General features: G+C 37.3%; 1 protein-coding gene across 1 annotated transcript in view; it reads left to right on the top strand.

The window, feature by feature from the left end:
* Positions 1-22277, top strand: part of LOC108682427 (transient receptor potential cation channel subfamily A member 1) — a 29196-nt gene extending 6919 nt beyond the window's left edge. Inside the window, exons 5-23 of the mRNA XM_047881874.1 lie at positions 431-640; positions 3561-3695; positions 4954-5055; positions 5811-5993; positions 7295-7467; positions 7804-7916; positions 8031-8197; positions 10954-11123; positions 12722-12866; positions 13328-13435; positions 13935-14213; positions 14884-14988; positions 16670-16833; positions 17296-17394; positions 17761-17960; positions 18725-18846; positions 19334-19502; positions 20428-20558; positions 22194-22277. Coding sequence (XP_047737830.1) covers positions 431-640; positions 3561-3695; positions 4954-5055; positions 5811-5993; positions 7295-7467; positions 7804-7916; positions 8031-8197; positions 10954-11123; positions 12722-12866; positions 13328-13435; positions 13935-14213; positions 14884-14988; positions 16670-16833; positions 17296-17394; positions 17761-17960; positions 18725-18846; positions 19334-19502; positions 20428-20558; positions 22194-22277 — 2859 coding nt within the window. The remainder of the gene's footprint in view (positions 1-430; positions 641-3560; positions 3696-4953; positions 5056-5810; positions 5994-7294; positions 7468-7803; positions 7917-8030; positions 8198-10953; positions 11124-12721; positions 12867-13327; positions 13436-13934; positions 14214-14883; positions 14989-16669; positions 16834-17295; positions 17395-17760; positions 17961-18724; positions 18847-19333; positions 19503-20427; positions 20559-22193) is intronic.
* Positions 22278-23714: the final 1437 nt, after the last annotated feature.

Here is a 23714-nt window from a genome sequence, read left to right as displayed (position 1 = left end):
TTCGTGAATAATCAACTTAAAGGTCATCAAGTAAGTAAAACGAGTTTATATAAAAGATATTATCTCAAGTTCCCTAAATGATCATGTTAATATAATGTTCCTTAAATCAAGAATTTTTTCAAATGAATCGTGTATTGACTTTTGAGTGACCGGCTGGATTGTGATGCAACGAAAAAAAATAAATGAATAGTCTGATCTTATACCCTAGATGTGTTGCATTGCCAAATGAGTATGACGGGAATTTGCAAAATAAATCCAAACTTTTCCGGATCCCTTCAATTTGTTGTTATTATTCAAATAGTCCATAAAATTACACATACTGATTCACTTTGAATAAGAAAGCAATAAAATTATTTATCCATTTTATGGATTAAAACGCATTTAAAATCGCATTGACAAATGTAGGAAGAACATCTCAAAAACTTGACAGATCGAAAGCTACACGGTGTGTCCCAACCAGCCTTGCAACAACGGCTTCTACCCAATCCATCTGGCGGCTAAAAATGCATCCGTGAAGGTGCTTGAGGTGCTGCTGTCGTGGGCGGAAAAAAGAGGATGTGAACGCGCCAACATGATCATCTTACCGGACCTGGAGGGCAACGTGCCTCTACATCTCGCGGTCCATGGAGGTGAAATAAAGGTGGGTTGACTTACAATCAAAGTAATATAATATAATATAATATAATATAATATAATATAATATAATATAATATAATTTATATAACATAACATAATATAGTATAACATTATGTAATATAATACAATATAATATTACATAACATAACATACATAAGATTATATAATGAAAGCTTGTAAAGGTAATATAGTGGTGATGCATTAAGGAAGCGAAATGGGGCGAGCCGCAAAAGCAACGGCTTTTTGAAAATAACAAATTATATTTATGCCCAAAAACTTTGACCTGACAGCTTATTAAAATATTCCTTTAGCCCACGTAATACATGAAGAAATTTATTTCATAGAACTAACAACAAAAAACTTGTATCTATTTACGTGCTCTAGAAGTCAATTTATTTACTCAAACTTCAGTCTTCAAGGTCAGCATTTCTGTTTTTAGGCAAATCATAACACCTCAGCACTGCCGCATATCAGCAGTAAATGCCATTACGCATCTAGCTGAACGTTTCTAGTGATGCCGCACGAATTTTAATGCATCGATGTAATGAGCTCATAATTTATTTAAGTTATCCATTCGTACACCCCAGTAGCTCCAAAGCGGGTTTCTTATACCTGAGCAACATGCATCATAAAGAAAGTTACTGTTGTATAAATTACAGCAAATGAAATTATCCCACTGTAAGAATCATTGTCAAATGCATTTTTAAAGTCAAACTTGAATTTACGAAGCCAGCCATTTTCATTTTTTGCACATAAGAAGGTTTGAAGTTGAGGACTGGAAAGACTTCGAGGTAAGTTAATTTAAAGTTTGAAGAAGACCTAAAGTCTTCTCCGTAGAGATGAGGACATTTTAATTTTAGAAAAATTACGACAAAGCCAAGTTGTACCTTCATATGTTAGAGGTAAGACTTTTGAGAACCATCATTGAAATTAAAGGATGCCTGTTTTCTTCGTATTAACGAAAGAGCAAATTGGCAAATAAGATATGAATAAATATATTAACAAAAAGGTTCAAGAGTTTTGGAAGAAAAAACTTTAAAAGTGATGTCATATATGGTCCTTTATAGGGAGTAAAATAACTACTAATTAAGTTTTCAGCAAGCTAATTTGCAAAACCCTTTCTTGCACAAATTCATACTCATAAATAAATTGGGTAAATACGATTTTCCTGATATGTCAAAAGTTATAAATCAATTCGAGTCCTTTTCAACTTATAACTCAGGTACAAAAATATATTATTTATTCATTGATACGTAATATTGCTAAACGAATATTTGCGTCATTGATGCATGGTGCTCTCACTTTGAGCACTCGGAATGTGAGGTAACTAATGAAAATACAAGAGTTTAGTCACAACTGGAAATTTCTGAACCTGCCTATATTTTTCTCACGTTGAAGCTTCTGCACATTTTTTGCAGGTAAAGTTAGGAAGAAACTCTTAGATCGATGCCAATTAAGGTCCAATCAGACCAAGTTAACGCGTTATTTGCGAAGCATCGCTATAACTGGCAATTAAACTTGACACGTTGCTGGCTTGTCACCAGCTCAGGTTGTGATTATAAACTTACAGTCTCGAACATCGAACGAAAACGGAACAACTACAGCACTTATTACAGCAGCAAACTCTAATATGGAACTCTGCATTTTCATATTCTGACGTAACACAAAGAGGAAGGACACGGTCTTGCTCCATTATTCATTTTTTAATTATTTATGATGAGAAAACTCGAAATATATTAAAATCTTCTTGATGGGTTTAGATTAGGAAAGAAATTAACTGTCTCGTAAGGTAGAATTGAATTAATTTCTTGAGTTTATGATTGAAGTTTAGTCCAGTCGGGAAAAGAAATAATTGAATTTAAAACTTTCCCTCTTGTCTATCTGTTCGAGTTAATTTTTTATTGAGCAAAATTAGGCGTCTTTCTCATTTCACACAGAATTTCTCTTTGGTCGATGAGCTACATGTTAATTTTTTTGACGCAGTTAAACTTTGCCGGTATTCCTGGTAATTTTATGAGAAATTGCATTATCGAGAGAATTACTACATCGAATTATTTACATTTTACTTCAACAAACTTTAGTTTTTCTTTATAAGAATGATGCCATTGGTTCAGTCACAATTCACGCAATCCTTACTTTTATTTAGAAACAACCTCATAGTGATGAATCTAATCATAGCAGTGAGAAACAGTTTAGCGTAAGCATTACGTGACGAAGAAGAGAGGACAGTTATTCCGCTCGTACGCGCATGAATAACAAAATAACACGGATAAATTAGAATCAAGATTATTGGATAACAAAATTTAAGATGATAGTTTTACAAATAAATTCCTAAATACACTAACTACACAACATGTTGTACAGGTGCTATTCCACGTTGTCCGCATGGAATAGCTCTGCACCATGTCAGCTCTACACCTTAATTATATAGTGACTCGCGAGACGAAATGTTCTCGAAATGTTGGCTATACATTACGATATGTTCCATGCTTATCAATAATTTGGACGGTATCCTTAGATACCTTAAGTTGATCTTCGTGTTCAAATACTATTCAAATAATACTTTGTGTTAAATCTAACTGGCTGAGGCTCTAAAAAATTCCTAATTAGATGACGATTTCTTCAAATACGGCATCAACTTCTTTCCTGGTTCCATCATATACGAAGGTTCTTTTCCTGAGAACTTTTTTCAGTCTATGGAAAATGTTGTAAATGCTTACTGAAAATGAAACGAAACCTAATCTACAAAAAATCTTGTGAATTTAGATGTGAACTTTTGAATTTGACAAATTTGAATTTTTCAAAAATTTTTATCGTTCTTTCATCTAGGTCATGCGAAACCTTCTCGCGAAGGCTAAAACCTACATCTGAAGTGCGATATATGAATTTTATATAATTGCAGTTTTATAATCACTTCTTCCAAGGCTGTGGAGATCTGCCTGAAGAACGGAGCTAACATTTCGATGCAGCAGCACGACCGCAACACACCCGTGCATTTGGCCTGCGCTCAGGGGGCCCTAGACATCGTCAAGCTCATGTTCACAATGCAGCCACAACAGGTTAGATGGTGTACGTGGTGTGTGTATATGATGAATGTGTATATGGTGAATATGTATATGGTGAATGCGTATATGGTGAATGCGTATATGGTGAATGCGTATATGGTGAAGGTATATGGTGAAGGTATATGGTGAAGGTACATATATGGTAAATGTATATGGTGAAGGTGCATGGTGGTTTACGGTGAAGGTATATGGTGAATGTATATGGTGAATGTATATGGTGAATGTATATGGTGAAGGTTTATGGTAAGGGTATATGGTGAAGGAATATGCTGAATGTATATGGTGAATGGATATGGTTATTGTAAGTATATGGTGAATATTTTCATTATTGTTCATTCAGTTTTGGCAAGCAGTATTGAAATCTAATCATGCCATAAGCATAATGTCGAAATGCTAATTCTAATAACGTTAAAATACTTCGCTCGCATAATAACTGTATATGATCATAGATATGTATTTGAAGTGAAACAGATTAGCTACGCAAATCTACGCTAATTAGCCGCTCATTTTTGTCTCGTCAAAAGCTAGGCCAAAGCTGTTTTATCAACCGGTTGGTAAAAAAGTGAAATCATTTCAAACCGCTCGTCAAGTTAATCTATTATTTTCTTTTTCAAGGCTGAGTTCAAAATTGAGGGTTCCAAGTTTCATTTGAACGTATTTCTTTATCTGTGGGATATTCCAGAGATTAACCTACAAGCCACATTAACCTCTGAACGATTCATTTTGTGCAACAGAGTTTCCGCTGAACTTAAATTTTTGCCTCACAGTTGTATGCAACATAATGAGGACAAAACAGTACAAAAATTCAAATGCGGTCGCCAGCTGGCAGACCGACTATGGTAAATTTACGAAAAAACTGCCACGCAAAGACTTCAATCAAAGATGCACATGCTTTATCTTATTAAAATTCTAACTAATTCGGACAGAAGCATTTAGTTATTACAATTCGTGTTTTTAGTGAATTTTCTCAGTTATGGGAAAAAAGGCGCTATTTTGCTCGCCATGTCCGTCTGTCCGTCCGTCTGTCTGTCTGTCTGTCCGTCCGTCCGTGACTTCACGTTTTCGTCGACGAGAAAATGCGCTCTCTGTCATTCACTGCAGTGAGTACCGAGTTATATTTTTTTCAAAATTTGAACGCAAATTATCTCATTAGTTTTAAATACAGCTACATGGTTGTCCATTTTCTTATTTTTGGTCATTGCTACTTTAGAGGTCACACATTAATAAATTCTCTGCGTTTACTATCTTGTAGAAACTTGAAGTTCTGAACACTAAGGATGCTCGTGGCATGACGCCTTTGCACTGCTCAGCCATGTTCGACCATCCAGACTTGGTGCGCTATCTCGTCATGGAGGTGAGATTCTAAAAAATCACATCTGATCAAAATACTTACTCTGTTTTCCTAAATATGAGTTCTTTGTTTAAATCAAGTACATCAAATTGCAATAATAAGTGTTTCCGGTGCTGAATCATTTAAAATCATTCGTTTGAAACAAGTTTCGATTTCCTTAATGAATGGATTGTCGTTAATGGATTGTGACCAATCGTGAATCGATTTCCACCCACTACCGATATATAAACCAACATTGTAAAATATATACTGTTCTTAATTTTGAAAGTTTAACTTGTGTAATTTTATTTATTATGTGTAATCATAATGCAAATATCGGTTCAGCTAAAGAGAAACGAATTCGACATCACTAATGAAAACTTTGCGCAGAAACTGTCGCGCTGCTTTTAGAATCTATACGATCTTAATGGCGGGGAAACCGAGGCAAATCGTTGATGTCATATTTAGCGGTGTCAGCGTTTATTAGGCCGGAGGCCTGTCGCCGATTCTTAACATTGCAGAACCTCCACAGCTTGTTGCGGGCTTGAACTCGCAACTCACTGCTTAAATTTTGTTTTGCTTAACCGCCCTGCCTCCTCGCCGAATCTGACCAGAAACTGACGCACAGAGCTGGGATCGAACCAGCGCCGCTCTGCTCCAATCCTAGTACTCTGAACTTTAACCACTGGGCCACCCTGCCCAGTCATGTCAAAACTTCCTTGTAAATAACAAATAACTTCAGATGGAGTATTACACAGATTCCGTTCTCTTCTGTATAGGGCGCTTCCCTCAACACCGGCGACTGCGAGAGCAGAACTCCTCTACTCCTCGCCGCCGGGCAGCGCTGTTGGAGGTCCGTGGAGGCGCTGCTGCAGTTGGGGGCAGACCCCGGCATCAGGGATAACTCCTGCAAAAATATTCTCCACATCATCGTGATGAATGGCGGATCAATCAATGACATTGTTTCACTCCGTTATGGGCAACTTCAGGGAAAGACTTCGTGAATGTCTTAACAATGGGGGACATCATTTATCAAACATAATTTTCAAAACCAAGTAAAGTGTACTAAATGATATAAAATGGCATCAAATAAGCTATTCACAAATGAAATTAATTGTTCTTTATGTGTCGTATGAGTTTTGCAAAAGCCTATTGAAATCAGGGACTTTTTTTTGAAGGACCCTGTATAACCTAGTACCGAAAACGGATTTTGTTGCGGGATAATTTTTTCTATGAAATTTTGAATTAAGTTTACCTTATAAAAGATACGAGTGATTAATTAGCAAACAAATTAGATTTTTGCCTTAAGTAGGTCATAATACATGGTTATTCTAAATGATGGACCCAATATATTAAATTAGTAATTATTTAAGTATCAATTCAAATGAATAATTCAAACACCAAGGAAAGAGAACATATTTTACATATTCATAAGTGTTCAACATGTCCCCCTTGTGCTGCACGGCCAAACACTTACGGTAGCCAATCTCGTCCCACACACGAGAAAGCATATCTTCTGTTACTGGGTGCACCGTAGCACTGATACGGTTCTTCAGATCAACCAGAGTTGCTGGTAGAGGCGGGACGTAAACAGAGTTGCTGGTAGAGGCGGGACGTAAACAGAGTTGCTGGTAGAGGCGGGACGTAAACAGAGTTGCTGGTAGAGGCGGGACGTAAGCAGCTTTCTTGACGTAGCCCCATAAGAAACACGGGGTGAGATCAGGTGATCTCGGGGGCCAGTCGTGTAGAGCCAGAACTTCATTTCCTCCGCGTCCTATCCAACGCTCATGAGGTGATTGATTTAAAAAGTTTCGGACATCAAAATGCTAATAGCGTTAAGTATGAATAGGTTTGAATAGATTAAGAAATTAATCTTTCTCTTTCTATTGGTGTATAAATTATTAATTTTAATTTACACATAAATAAATACGAATTTATCAAATTGGATCCATCAAGAAGCTTGTAGGCTTCTTTTCGTTCAAAAAATTATCATGAAGTGTAGAACTTCATGAGCTATCCATTGTAACACTTCAATCTGGATGGCAAAGTCAACAAACGTGAAACCCGAATATATTCACGGTAGTCGCAGCTTTATGTACCAGGCTGGAAATTTTCACCAAGACACCTGAGAATCCTTGTTAACCTGACAACCACAAACTTGAACAAATTCGAATTAAGAAAATAATTATAGACGCAATTAGATCATTTTGCTAGTATGAAAATCTAGAATTGAAGATCATTAATATGGATGCGAAAATTTCAGAGCCCCATGAAATTGGCTCAACTGCTGAACGACCAGGACATATCGGGCTGCTCTCCTCTACACTACGCCTCCAAGAGCGGACAAATTAAGTCTTTGGAGTCCCTCATTCAACTCGGCGCTTCCGTGCGCACCAAAAACCACAGAAATGAAAGTCCTTTGCATTTCGCCGCCAAGTGAGTTGTGAACTTGGGGTGTTTGATGGCGTGAAGGAAGGCTTTTTACACTTTGATTTGTCATTGGAGAAGCAGAATCGAGAATGATTGTAAATGGGGATGGAATAAGAAAAGAAGTTCAACGCATGAAAAATGTATATATACGGATAACTGGCTGCTCAATATTTCTCAATGGTATGCGTTGAGGATATTTAAAATACATAAAATAAAACATTTATTGAGGATAACATTCAAAAACATGGCATTTCGAGAGATAGGTGACATAAGTCATAGATGCGGAAATTATGTATACGACATACAAGAATATAATTTATGAATAAGGAACTACCCCATCAGATACGGGCGTTACAATACTGTGCGTCAACTACTGGAGTCCACGAAGGGCTTTTTGATTCTTAACGAAAGCAACGGAGACGGCAAGACTGCTCTGCACATTGCCAGCGAAGAAGGCAAGTCAACCTTAACTACTTTTCATTACATGACTCGATGTAGATTAAAAAAATGTAGAAAAATTATTCTGTCTTGAGCTTCATATTAACCTTTCATCTCTCGCTAATTGGCAGGACACAGCAGGTTGGTGCAGTTGCTAATCAGCAAAGGCGCTTTACTTCACCGCGACCACCAGGGACGGACGCCCTTGCATTTAAGCGCCTCGAGAGGGCACATCGAGACCATCAACATCCTCTTGGCGGTGCACGGCCACATGCTCGACCAGACCGACCGGGAAGGGGTGAGATTTTTAGCGCTTTTTCTCATTTATGGAAAAAAATGCACTATTGTGCTCGCCATGTCCGTCTGTCTGTATGTCTGTCTGTCCGTCCGTCCGTGACCACAAGTTTTCGTCGCCGAGAAAATGCGCTCTCTGTCACTCAGCGCAGTGAGTACTGAGTTATATTTTCTTATGAATGTTTTGACATGCAGAACTCATAGGATTACAAGTTATTAGTTGCTCAACTTCCGGTTGCTTGAAAAATGTTAAGAGCTCATAAACAAGTTCGTTATGATCAGATTAATAAGAATGTGGCATTAACTCGTGCTCCACAAAAGCCTTGTTTGACTTATTGAATTTCTTTAAAATTGTCACACGCAAAGAATTTGAATATGTCAAATTGGCTTCACCGTGGTGTGAATAAATCGCTCCAAATCTCTATTCGTTTAATGAAAATTCAAGCCCCAAACAATTAAAAATTATCGTAAATTTTAAATTCTATTATGATTATGTCCTACAAACCATGGAAGAAAACAAACTGTAGTGCGGTGGTCGTAGATTCTCAATTGCTATTACACGTTCAATCAACCGACGAATTTTGAATCGTGGAATAATTGTATTGAACGAAAAATCCGATTGTGAAAAAAGACATCTCATTCTTCATTCCAGTTCATAACTGGACTAAATATGACTGATGCATTAATACTGATCGGTAAAGCTTCAGTTGCAGTTAATTTCAAGTAAACTAATTTTCCTCAATTCGAGGAGAAAATCACGCGCCACAGCGACCGATTCGGGACGATAAATGGTGACTGCACCAACGCCCGTGAACGAGACGCGAGTGCCATGGCATATAGCAGCTCAAGGGTGGTGGGTCGGGCGTCATGTCAAGAATGGCAAGGCACTCGCCCCTTTTGGCTACGGTAGCTACTCCGCTGTAATTTGTCGCATGTGCGTCGGGTGTCATGCAGGTCCGCTCGCTCTCGACTACCTGGAGTCCTTCAGCGCGAAGACGCGCGGTTCAAGCCTAGTCAGCGTCGTGCCAGGTCTCGGTCAGGGAGACGACAGATGACATCTAGTGACCGCGAGCGGCAGATGTGAAGAAACTCATCACTTTTGTTATTCAGCGAACGTAGGTTGAGGCAGCCAAACGATAAAAAACGAAAAGGCTGCACACATTCGCGATCAACACAAACGCCAATCAGGTTTTGAGGCATACGGGTCAACACAGCCCGATGCCCAGCAGCAGCATTCGCAGGCGTCGAGTTCAGCGCAAATGATTGCCGCCATAGCAACGGCCTATTACTAGTGATGAAGAGCACACCGTTTTCGCGAACTGCTCGATAAGTGGCAGCAGGACGTCTATTTCGGACGGCACGTCATCCACAATAAGACATACAAGGCGTGGTGGACGGCACGATGTGTAAATCTACTCTCTCACTGACGGATGGATCAAGAAATGCAGCAGCTGACCGCAGGGTAGCAGTCGCTTCGTCGAGTAGCCGACGATGCCGTGTATAGCAGCCAGATTCAGCTTTGGTCATAAAACAGTGAAGCACGTCTACAGTCAGCTTAAAGCCGAATATAGCGAACGTCAAACGAATACTCACAATTTAGTCCTCTCATTCTAAAACACACTTAGACTAGTTTGCGTCAATTAAGCCCCGTGAGTGGCGAGAAAAACCAGCTAAGACAGAGCCTGGCGATACGACCGCTCCAGCCACCTTAAGATTCAAACCAAGAGGGGCCGAACAAGCCAAGATGGCCGATCGGTGTCGGAACAGTAACAGTCGCACACAATCAGATTTAAAGGCACAGCAATCAACGTCAGACGATCGTAAAAAGCGTAGTCCTCATAGTCAGAAGTACTTGCTTATATATATAAAGATTCGCGGCGTCGTTTTAAACACAGATCTAGGGCCGAGCGGTTTGAACTGTGACGGTCGCCAGTCAGATTTAAAGGTACAGCATTCAACGTCGGAAGATCCTTATAGCGTAGTTCTCTTAGTAGTTCTCTCGAAATAACTTGCTTATGAAGATTTGCGACAGAGTTTTGAACACGAGGGGTATCATATTTTAACACTGGCGCAAGTTTTATAGAGAGTAAACGGAGCACAGCAACACTCAGCAGGACAAAATAAATGATATACTCAGTTACTTCGTATTAACTTTTTCATGTGAATGTCTAAATAAAAGGAGATTCTAGGAATTACATGAAATCGGTGTATTAGGCAGAATTCATTATTTTATGCATTTTTTATGAAAAATAGAGAATATTTCTTATTATTAATTTTTATTGTTCTTCTCATTTTTACGACTAAGACTTGTTGTATGATTTGAAAATTCGAATATAAGGTTTTAAAATGGCATTTAATTATAATAATACGAGGTTTCCAATGCACATTATTCAATAAACAATAAAGTGAAATTTATGGAAATCCTAGAATTGAGATTTGCTTGAGCATGTGCTGCTATTCAATAGCAATGGGGCTGGGCTTCTTCATTTTATAAGCAATGACTTTTTAGATTCCCTCTTTCCGGAAAGAAAATGTTCTAAGAGATCACTGACAATATAACTCGTATTCTTCTTCCCACTGACCTGTTTAGAAGACTAATCTAAAAAGACTTAAGATTCAATTTTCGTAGAGATTCTTTCGTGTAACCATCATTTCACTTGTCTACGCGCAAAATATCAGCCATATTTGCTTTCAGAAAACCTGTTAACAAATTGAGAGACACATTAAAGAATGTTCTCCTCCGTTTTAACCGGCGTTCAGAACTCAGCACTGCACATGGCAGTGCGTGAAGGTCGAGCGGAAACCGTGTCAATGCTCATGTCGCTGGGCTGCTTGCTCAACGAGAACAAGAAAGGCGCCACGGCCATCGATGTGGCCATCACGTACAAGCTTGAAGAAGTCGCCATCGCGATGGTCACCCATGAGCGCGGGTAGGTGTTTCTTATCTTTTACAAATATTAATATAATAAAAATAAAATGCCGGACGATAATCTTTTTTGTTATATAAGGAGTTACTCCATACCTAGAAAATAATCTTGGATTTTGATTCTATTTTAAACTTCCTGTAAAGTATCCATTTTGACTGCCAATATATGAGGCTGAACAACATCCTTTAAGTTTCGATAACAATTCATTAAGTTTTTATTATATTACCTAATCTCTATTAAAATTGCCTGCATAAAATTACTCGCAGTATATATTAACATGAACTTCCTATCGTTTAGATCTTTCAGTCTAGAGAATCACGACAGAACGCCTTATAGTTTAATCTGGCGCGAGATAGCTCGGTCTGAACCCTTGCAAATAAGGCCACTTATACTTTAACCATTATGAGAAAAATTTTACAATTCACATAATTCACAATTTGTCAGGTCCTGAGGTCAATAATGCCGTTACTGAAGGTATATAATTGCTTCGCCGATTGCGAGGTTCTTGCCCTATTGGGTTTATAGATGGAAAATTTAGTGCGCTTACTTAATTGATATTCAAGCAATTCTAGAAAGTAATGCCATACAACCGTTTTTTTTTTCAAATAAATAGAACGTTTAAGTTTGTTCTACGTATTCGATATCTTATCATAACTATGATTTTGTAGACAAGATGTTCGAAAAAATTAAATTGAGGATTTAAAATATTCAGCCAAATTCTTCTTTACAACGGAAGCGATGAATGTTGTTATGTAGCAAAAGTTCTCCTATTGAATACACTTTCAATCATGGACGTAATCACAATATCATAAATTAATTTAAAATTCTAAATTCCCTCTAACAAACTTCTCAGTTTCTCATTAGAAATTAATAATTTAATGATTTAAATAATTGAGGTTTCGAGTAAAACATCAAAGTTTCTATGTGCAACAAAGAAATATTTATTTTGCTGTAAATAACTCATTCGCTTTTAAATTACTCCGAATTTCGAGGCTTGAAAAAAAAAAAATAATGAGGACAATGAATTAATGTGAATGTTTTGATTTTAATATAATCATTTTTTATATGTGCTAATTTTTTTCATTACACGAATTGCTCATATTTTAATCTACTCGAAGAAAACATGTCGGTTATCGAAACTCTTAATATGTTTTATGACTTCAATTCAGTCTTCTGTGTTTATTTCAACTTTTGTTTATGTGTATTTCAAATTTATTTTTAAAACATACAAACCTTAAAAATCCATTAATATTGGTTGAAAGTATTTTGGTGGCTCATTTTATTTACGTTTCTGAAAATATCGCTCAATTAAGTTGTAAAAACGGCACGTCAGCTATAGTCGAATAAATCTCTATACCTTACCTAACTCAAGTTTCATTTGGGCCGTTATTTGCCTCATCTATTCCAATTTTAGAGCAAATTTTTTATTTCATTTCTCCAAGACCCACGTAGGTTTTACCGATGGGAAACAAAATTTACTGCTGCGTGATCAGCTATAGTTGAATAAATCTGTATACATTACCAACAACTCAAGTTTTTTGTGGGCCGTTATTTGCCTAATCTATTCCAATTCTAGAGTAAAAATTTTTTATTTCTCCAAGACCTACGGAGGTTTTACCGATGGGAAGCAAGATTCACGGCTGCGTGAGTATGGAGCTGATCAGGTCCCTCCCTAAAGTCTTCGAAGCTGCGCTGAACCAAGCCATCACAAAATCAAACTTCAAGGAAGACTCCAAACGATACTACGTGAGCTAATCAGGATATTTTATATTATTTGTTCAATTTTCTGTGTCTTCAGGTGACTGAATGGACATCAGACTAAGCGTTGCTTGCTTGCAATGAAATTTCAAGGAGACACATCATCTCTCTGGCTTGAATGCTTTGGATGAGAAATGCTTCCTTGAGGGTATATAACAGTTACTATTTCTCAAGCTAAAAACATTATTATTAATTTAGTTGCGAGTTTTAGAGATTTTATGAGTCGATTTACGAATATGATTTTTCTTTAATCAAACTCAAATCAGAGCCATTTCTAAATAAAGAAGAAATTACTCGCTACATTTTTATCGGTCACAAAATATTTAACAAAAATTGTAGTTGAATCAAAATTTGTTACCATAATTAAATCGACTTTTATCTTTCCATATTGATATTTGATGATACATTGATATATTTGCTGACGATGATATTTTTTCTCCAATTTTCAGATAACCTACAATTTTTCTCCGTTGCAACTCAATTGCGGTCAGATCGATCAAATGCGGTCGGTTAAAAAAGATACCGACTGGCGACCTCCTCCCCTGTTTGCCTGCAACGTGAGTTCAAATAATGGCTTTAGCTTCGCCCTCGACCCCATATTTGTTGAATGTTTTAGAGATTTTTCTGCAGGAGAATTTTCACTGGATACATATTTTGATTTAAGAAATGTATAATAGGCGTTATTGTTTATGTATATTTTTTCTAAATTATGTGTGCGCAGGAAAATGAGCAAGAAAATGCCGAAAGCGATTCATTTGCTGAAAACAATAATATTATCTAAACGAATATCCTGATTCATGCGAGGTATAAAATGAAAGGGAGAAACGAAAAAAATAGAAAGTATGTTCTAGCTCACCAATTAATTTACTATAATAAAACAAAAATGTTCAAGTTTGATATTACTGATGATACACAGTGAAGTTTTTTTTATTAACAAACGATTGTAAAATATAGTATAATAAATATATACCACCGGCTCCTCATACACAATTGTCCATATTTCCTAAAGAAAGTAGCATTTTTATAATGTATACTAGAGGGTTTATATATCAACAGGCAATGGTGAACAGTCGTCGCGTGGAGCTATTAATGCATCCTCTGACGCAGAAATTCTTGCAAATGAAGTGGCAGGCGTACGGTATGTATGTGAACATGATCTACCTGCTGATCTACATCACTTTCTTGACTTCTGTCACGATCTTCGCTTCTGGAATCTTAGGAGGAAAGTGTCAAGAGCAGCTGCTGGAAGCTCTCAACCCAACCTCCACTTCAACGCGATATCTCAACCACACAGACGGGCCTGCCGAAGCAATCGCTACTGGTCTACAAATTAAGGTTTTTTGTTTCATACACAAAAAAATTAATTTGTGTTGAGAACTGTAACATAATAAATATTTGTTCATTACATCGATGTAGATGCAATTTTTTAGTAGAGCCAGTCAACAATACTTTTAGAGTGTCGTTCACTGATATTGCAAGATGCTTTTCAGACAATCCCTCAGACTAACATTTCTCATATCCCCGCCCTTTTTCTACAACATATGGCTGCTTGGCGCTATATACAAAACAGGAAGTTTCCACGAATCACAGTATTGATTGTTACATAATTTCATACAATTTAAAATTTGATTTAGCTCAACAAAACTCTAAAAGTCTTCTCTAAGTTGAGTATTTATTCAGAAATTATCACTCCAAATTGCATAAAAAGCATTTTTTTGATGCTCCGTCAGGAACGAAAGTCTTATGAAGTTATGATGTCACTAATGTAATTCAATATTCAGGAGAGGAGAGATTTTTCGGAAATTATTGTGTAATATTTGAGCGTATTCTTTACTGTGAAGAAGTCAAGTTCATCACTTCTGTCTTTGAAAGTGGAGAATGAAAATATTAGAATCTATAATAATCCAATTTATTGTTGAGTTAGATATATCATTAGCTTGGTCCTAAATGCCCCTAAACTGTTAAATTCAGGGACATTTTCTTCACTAATAAAAAACTTTTTCAGCATCAGTTCGGAACATTTGGGTATCTGCTAGCCATCCTAATTGCCTTCTTCAGCGGCTGTGGTCTGATTAAAGAAATATTCCATGCACACTACCAGAAGATGGAAGTAAGTGATGCGGTAGAGGTAGCTTATTTCACGCGCACTACCAGAACATGGAAGTAAGTGATGCGGTAGAGGTAGCATATTTTGCGCGCACTACCAGAAGATGGAAGTAAGTGATGCGGTAGAGGTAGCTTATTTTGCGCGCACTACCAGAAGATGGAAGTAAGTGATGCGGTGGAGGTAGCTTATTTCACGCGCACTACCAGAACATGGAAGTAAGTGATGCGGTAGAGGTAGCTTATTTTGCGCGCACTACCAGAAGATGGAAGTAAGTGATGCGGTAGAGGTAGCTTATTTTGCGCGCACTACCAGAAGATGGAAGTAAGTGATGCGGTGGAGGTAGTTTATTTCGCGCGCACTACAAGAAGATGGAAGCAAAAGATGCGGTGGAAGTAGCTTATTTCGCGCGCACTACCAGATGATGGAAGTAAGTGATGGATATCTGCTCCGTGTACCATTTAACAGCTCTTCAATCAACTCATATTCCCCCCAAAAACCACAGAAAGAAAAGACAACACCAGTTTTTAAGAATTCAGTCTCCATATCACTCGCACAATAAGACCCCCACCTCCACCCCTGTACACGTAATCACTAACCCCACACTCCCCAACCACATACACTATGGGAGATCTGCGAGACTGATCACCCAACATATTAGCAGCATTAACCCAACAACCGACTCCTCAAACCTACAACTGAGTCTCGAGTGATTCGCTCACCGTCGTCAACAGACTGCGACATCGCCTTTACCATATCCTTAAAAACAAAGAGAGCAATAAAAACTACAAGAAAAAACCTAATGAATAAAGATAAAGAGGGTAGAAATGAGATTTTTTTTATTATACAAAAAATGTAAGTAATAAACCACCATGCCTCCCGACACCTTCCGCCCCAACCCCAATCAGTCTATTTACGCGCTATGCTCCCATTACATCACCGACTATCTTTCCACTTTTCCTTCCTGTTTTTGGTGACTCAGGCCCACTCCTTGTTCTTTTCCACACGTTCCTAACTTCCTAGTGGCATCGCAACATTTAAGCAAACTTTCTGGAGACTAATGAGTGTTGCGGACGTCTATGGTCACTTGCGGACGTCTATGGTCTATGCACACTTACAGGAGATGCCATCGAGTAAAGAGGTTTTCCATTAAGTTAATATTCTTCTTATTACGCGAATCACTTCCTACGCGTCGATTGTGTTAGAGACGAGATGCAACCCAAGTTTAATTAAAATACATTTGAAACGCCGTGAAAACGTCTGTTTACTCACGGAGAATTGTTAGTGTTTCACAATACCTAGTACAGCACCCTATATAGTTCATCTTGAAAAATTTATCACTTCTTTTCATCACAACCGAATAATAGTTAGCAAACCAAAATGTTTTCAATGAAAGTAAACCGCGATGAGTATGCGTTTTAGAAAAGGGAAATCAGTCATTATTTTTGTGGAGTTGAATATAATTTCCCATATTCCAGCAAACTAACTGTTGTCTGAAATTTTATAAATAACTATACAACTTTTTACATGCTGTATATTGTTTATTGTAATGCTGTATTGTATTTTTACATGCTGTATTGTTATTAGGTTGAAGAAGAAAAAATGTTCCTTCTCTTGCCATTCGAAGGCTAAAAAGTAATCACACTCCAAGCAGTTTCATGCTGAAATTTTTCCATCAAAATTTCAGTATCTGGCAGACGGGATGAACCTAATCGAGTGGATACTGTACCTGTCCGCTATCTGTATGGTGCTGCCGGTCTTCGTGGGCACAGAGTGGCGAGCACATCAATACAACTCTGCGGCCATGGCTGTCTTCACTGCCTGGTTCACTCTGCTCCTTTACTTTCAAAGGTACGTATTACTTGCATCTTTTCCAATGTAAATGACGCATCCAGATACACTCAAATTGGACTCGAAACGATGCACAAGTAATAAATGATGCGTACTAAGGTATGTGTAAGCATCATTTTTAAAATATCCCCAACAATTTAGTTTCTAACCATTCTCAACTCGTGATCTACTTTATTTCCCACAAATAATTTTATATCTTACTATCTATTTCTAAATTATAATCTTATTTCCAAACGCTCATGTCTTGTCGTAATATATGCCTGGCTTGTGGCACCAATATATGCTCGTGTTACTTTGTATTTATAAAATTTCCGATTTCTCTGCACTGCGTGCACTGTATTTTAAGAAATTACTTATTTCACATCATGAACTTTCCATCGTAAAGTCATCTTAATAGCTGACGCCTGTTGCATTTTCCAACGTCTTATTTCATAACTTGTCTCCAATTCACAACGCTTGTAGGTTCGACCGAATCGGAATTTACATCGTGATGTTCCTGGAGATCCTGCGCACTCTGCTGAAGGTCCTGGCGGTGTTCTCAGTTCTCATTATTGCATTCGGCTAGTTTTTACTCTAGTCTTAGGCCATTAAAAAAAATTGGAGAAAAAAATTAGTCGATAATGTATAATATTACACACTGTGGTGTGTAATATGGAGGGTTGAAGTTTGATCCAAGGGAAAAGTGATAGCAGATTTCTTGACTGCTCGATAACAGAATGCTTAATTCATTGCGACAGTTAACAATTAGCTCTGTGATGAATGAAAATCTATTATATCCAAATTTTAGATTATGTCAAACTTTTATATCACAAGACCCTGTGATAATTGTTTCCTCCACACCATATATTGAAGTACGTCTGACAGTTCGAACATCAATAACTCAACACCTCGATGAAAAATCACCCGACCCGGGAAATTATGTTCTTTTTTAAATTTTTTTTCCATTCATTTTGCTGAATTGCAGGGCAACCACATGGCGTACTCGAGCGTGCCCATGTCGATGTTGAGGACCTTCTCAATGATGCTTGGCGAGATCGACTTCCTTAACACATTCGTGTACCCGTATTTTGAAGCCAGCGCCCAGCCAAACATCGAGCGATCGCTGCCTTTCCCCAACACCACATTCAGTGAGGAAATTAAACGGGCTTTCCTAAATTTACGTATCAATTTCTTTGCAAACCAAAATCATGTTTGATTTTCAAATCTTGGCGGTTCGTTAAGTAAACAATCCTGCATTTCTCGTTTATTTAGTTCAGTGCCATAGTCTACGTAATCAAAAAGTAACATCATTCGGTACTTCTAAATGGTTTTCGTTCGTAATGTGCTCCAGCTTAGTTTAAAAAAAATCATTATAGGAATGCACTTTCAGTTTTATGTGTGCAGAATTGCTGCTATGTTACCTGATCTTCCTAACATGGCTGTTAAACTTTCAAATTTGTAAAAAAAACTGTTGCTATAAGACAGCCAATATTCATGCCTGTTTATGACTAATATAATTGTTATTATAATAATTCCCAGTCCAATCTAGTTACCTCGATCCTATAGAGCACCTGGCGCGGGAAACCAGCATTAGTTATCATCGAAATTAGTAAAATATATTTCATTAGTTTATTATTGAATTCAAGGGTTGTTAACATAACATAACATAGTGATGTCGGCGCTAAAGAGTAGGCCTTATGTGGCCTGTCGCCGAATCTTGAACTTTTCGTGACTTGTTCATAGAAGATCTAAAATCGTGTTATTTGACCAGATATTTTCACGACTGACGATAGTTTGAAATAGCTACTAGACTTCCACCGGGTTAGGTATGGTGCTAGTCCTTTCAAAACTGAACATATTTTGGGATGCTGTCATCTAGGGTTGGTAACTCAAACATTTTTCTATGTTTCAGCGATTCTGGTGGTGTTCATGATCCTCATGCCAATCCTGCTGATGAATCTGCTCATCGGTCTGGCGGTTGGCGACATCGAGAGCGTCAAAAAGAATGCACAGCTCAAGCGCGTGGCGATGCAAGTAAGAGCCGTCAACCTTTACTTGTTAGATTAAATTTTGCTCGTCAGTTTAATAATAACAACAAAATCATTTAGGCTTTTTACTATTAAATGTCTACTAAATTTAATGAAGGGGAAATACATCATTCTAGTTCATGTTCACTCAGTCTCCTTGAAAGAATTAAACATTACTCTCTTAATTGGCTAAGAGAAACGCAGGTAATACCGTTAACGGTAATTTTTCTAACATCTGAGAAACCGTAATGTTTATCATGTACTACAAATCTTCTTTATGCGATGATTTCCAAAATATTTTCATCTTTTATTTTATATTTCACTTTTCCCTTCTACTTTCTTTTATTTTCTTTCATCATTGATCCATATTAAGTTTAAATTCATTTGTATCAATTCTTCCAAGTTTAGGGTTTAGTGTCCTTTCTCCCTAAGTCTTCAAACCCGATTAGTTGCGTCAACCACTAAAAACTAATGTGACGTTTCCCCCTCTTCAGGTTCATTTGCACACCGGCCTAGAAAATAAGCTGCCATCTCTTCTCATATCCCGCGTCAACAAACAAGAGATCGTCGTCTACCCTAACGACGACAGCGTCAAAACTTCCTTCCTGCAAGGCCTTGTTCAAGCCCTCAACTTCTGCATGCCATATAAGGACACTTCTGCAGGTTTGCTTCAACCACATAAAGATAATTTTGCAGATTAGTTTTACGTTTTGTAGGTTAATTTTTCTTACGTGAATGATAAGAGCTCACGAGTAACATGGGCTTAAAACATAACAATTCAGATAATGCATAAAATTACTGGTAAATTTTTAACTGCCAGTGTCTCCATAGCAAAAAAAATGGTTCTAAGGACCTGTACTTAGATGAATTGAAGTGTTCTTGTGACGTGTATTTGTGTGGAAGTAGCTCTAGAAAACTTATATATAAACAAAAACCGAAATTGAGAATAAGCAGGTAAAGAAACAGTTCAGATGAATACCAAATAATTTCTGAGTGACTTCTAAATCTACCTTATGCTATGCATATTTTTATCTAGAATTTAAAAATATAATGGAAGTTTGTTGTTCGGGTTGTTTATAATCAATCTATTTGGTTAGGTTTTGGAAAGTTTCTCTTGCAGCACATCAATCGGGCTGTGGTCGCAAAAACAGGGCAGTGATCATAGATCAATCCAGCATTCATCACCCATAACCGAACACATCAATCAATCCGGCATGGCATTTGTGGTCATCCAACGTTTAGACCGTCTGCAATAAATAACCCATGGTTGAACTATATAAGGTTGACCCACGAGGACATCCGTCTTTCAGTTCAGCTTAACTGTTACGTCACTGAGATCGAGAAACGTAAACAATCCCGTCATTCCCACGACGGATTAGTTGACTGGTTTCATCGCATTTCGGTGATTGGTCAATGCCCGTGACGTCACTGAGATCACTGACGTCACAGACGAACAACGAACTACATCCGCAAAAATGAGCATCCCATGGGTCAACCTTATACTAGTTCAACTATGAGATAACCAGCCTTCAATCATACAGTGATCGACCAAGTATGAGTTAAAATAACCCTGATCCTCGTTGTGCAGAGCTTGATGTCCTGGAACCCTCTTGCTCGGAGGAGTACATCTGGGAGGAGCTGGAGTCGCACCAGCTGCGCTTCCGTTCCATCGCGGCGCAGCTCGACCAGCAGACCAAGCTACTCAAGCTCATCATGCAGGTGCGTCAGCGCTTCTTCTAGACATTTGTTGAGTGTTTAATGAAATTTAGTTTTACCTGTAGCCGATTTATCCAGGGCTACCTAATATGTAGTGAATTTATTACCAATCAGGTTAGCATTGGACACGAAGTGAGTACTAGGTTTCAATCGTAATCAATGATCATCATTAAGCACTCTGGAATATAATTATTAGCGCATTTTCTCATTTATGGAAAAAATGCACTATTGTGCTCGCCATGTCCGTCTTAACATAACATAACATAACATAACATAACATAACATAACATAACATAACATAACATAACATAACATAACATAGTGATCTCGGCGCTGAAGTGTAGACCTGTGATGTGGTCTGTCGCCGATTCTTTTTCTTTTCGTGCCTTGTTCACGGAAGATCTAAAATCGTGTCCGGATCCTCACGATAGTTTGAAGTAGCTACTAGACTTCCACGGGTTAGATATGGTGCTAGGCATTTGACATTTATGGAGTGTTGAATGAAATTTAGTTTTCCCGTTGCTGATTTATCTAGGGTTACCTTAATATGTAGTGAATTTCTTACCAGTCAGGTTAATATTGGCCATGAAGAGAGTGCTAGGCTTCAATCGTTCCGAATGAGCATCATTGGGCACTCTGGTATAGAATTATTTATTTCATTAGCCTCTGCTCAGCAACTGATTATTTTCGCATGTATATCGCATTGGGTGCGAAGGCTACCTACATTAGTTTAAAACGACCGTGAAGGTGTTATACACAGTACTTTGTGTGAAAAAAAGTCTAAATGATAGTGATAGAATTACCCTAATGGAATAAATGAAATTCGGCACTTGCTTAATAATTAGGGTTTTAAAGCCTAATTTTGTTCGTCGAGTTGGAGAAGTATGCTCTTGAGCATCACCGAGTTCAGAGTTCTTATTATAAGTAGGTATATTTCCTATACAGCGCAAAGGGTCAGAGTATTTTCTGCAATGCCTTTACTATAATAACTTAGAAAAATAATCATTTTCCAATTATATTTATGTTCTTTTTTCATTTGAGTTCAGTGAACCTTGTTCTATGTAGAACGAAATTTTTGGTAGAGAATATTTTTATGGTTTACATTTTCCACTTATACGTCCTAACCATTTTTGCTTTTCTCTGTAAAATTTGTGTGATATAATGACCAATGAGAATTTTGGCCCAGATAAAATGCTGCCGAAAAAGTATTATATAAATTCTGAATTAATTTAGCGAACAGAAACTATTTATTGAATACGTCTTATGTTCATAAACTCTCTATCATACTTATCTAAAAAATCGTAAATGTAGCCTTCACAATGAACCACCAAAGTTCGAAAAACTTTAAATTAAATAAAAGTCAAAATAATCGAAAATTATTTGATCACTGTCGCATTTGCTGCCGGAAAAATGCAATGTCAACTTCAAAAAATATATATAACTCAGTACTCACTGCAGTGAGTGACAGAGAGCGCATTTTCTCGTCGACGAAAACGTGAAATCACGGACTGACAGACAGACGGACAGACGGACGGACGGACATGGCGAGCACATTAGCGCCTTTTTTTCATACATTAGAAAATGCGCTAAAAATAAGCAGCGAAGTTTTTTAACATGTTGCATTTTGACGCTAAACAGAAAATGGAGATCAACAGCGAAGCGATCGAGACAGACGATAATTGCTCAGCATCGAGAAGAAGGGACTTCTTTGTTCAGTATTGAGTATTAAAATCAAAAGCTATACCTATACTCAGAATTGAGGAGTAGCAAGATCTCTGTTCAGCATCAAGGAGAAGCGAGACTAGCGAGCTGAGTATGACTAATCACTATCGAGGAGTAGCTAAATCGTGATCAGGATCTAAAACTAGCGAGATCTCGGCTCACCAACGAGAAATAGTGAGGAAATGTTGCTAATCATCGACAAGTAGCGATAAATCTGCTTAGGGTCAAAGAGTATCGATATTTTTTGCGCTATGCTGAGGTGTAGCAAGAGCTTGTTCAGCATTTAGAAGAATTGAGATCTCTTATCTGCATCGAGTTTTGAATTGGATGCGAGGAATGAAATAGCAACAATTTCTAGACAAAACTTAGTTATATAAAAGTTGGAACCAGCATGGCAATGAATAAGCTTACTTCGGCACTGCAGCAATATTTTGTAAAATTAGTTGGGCGGCAGCAATGCGTTTAGGTTATTTATCTGCACCGCGTGGGCTATGAGCCTCGGCACAACATCGACTAATAGAAATTTCTTCGATCGTCAACAAGGAGCACAATAACCTTTACATAATACTAATGATAATAATTACATAATACTAATGACTTCTTTGCATTGATCTCATAAGGAGACTGAAAGATCTCTGTTCCTATTCTAAGAGTGGTATTACCTTAACATATGACGTTAGCAGTCGCGACGATTCCTCTTGGCAAAAAATTGTATAAACGTGACAACATTTTTTTTTTTTTGCGTCCAAGAATAAGAATGTAAAATTGCTCCGGATTCACGCCCTGGATTATCGAGATAAATATCGCTCGAATTTACGAGGAAGATATTTAAAAATAGTGGTAACAGCAATGGAATTTTAATAGCGAATTTCATTATTTTAATCGTTCTGTGGACCAGCGGGAGAATTTGTCTTCATAAATTAGAAATTGGAAAAATTTCCAACTCGTATGACACAAAATTATTATTATCTCTTAAATAACTGTAGTTGTTTTATCGTATAGTAAAAATTTATTTGAACCGTGGGCGAATTTTAACATGAATCTAGTATTTTGGTTAAATATATGTTTGGAATTACTCACCTAATGTGATTTTGTAAAGTTAGATTTATTGTCAAACATGAAAATCAGATTATTTTAGGCAGCGATTACGTCCGTCGCTGTATAGTATCTAATAATTTATGGCATCGATAAGAGATATGAAATTTTTCATTTCTTAGTAGACTTGATTGAGTGAAATTTGTATTTTATTTTAATTTATCTAAACTGCTTGGTGATTTTTGGTTTTCCAATTTGTTCTACCTGCATTTTTTGTCAAAAATACTGAAAAGAGTCACTTTTAAAATTTTGTAGATCAATTTTAGTAACTAACATGAATTAATTTTCTCCTGACTACAGAGTTCAACACCAAATACTAAAAAAAAGAGTTAACAGAAGCGT

This window comes from Hyalella azteca, unplaced genomic scaffold, assembly GCF_000764305.2.
Source record: "Hyalella azteca isolate HAZT.00-mixed unplaced genomic scaffold, Hazt_2.0.2 contig9036, whole genome shotgun sequence".
NCBI lineage: Eukaryota > Metazoa > Arthropoda > Malacostraca > Amphipoda > Hyalellidae > Hyalella > Hyalella azteca.
This window is presented reverse-complemented; position numbering and strand designations above follow the sequence as displayed.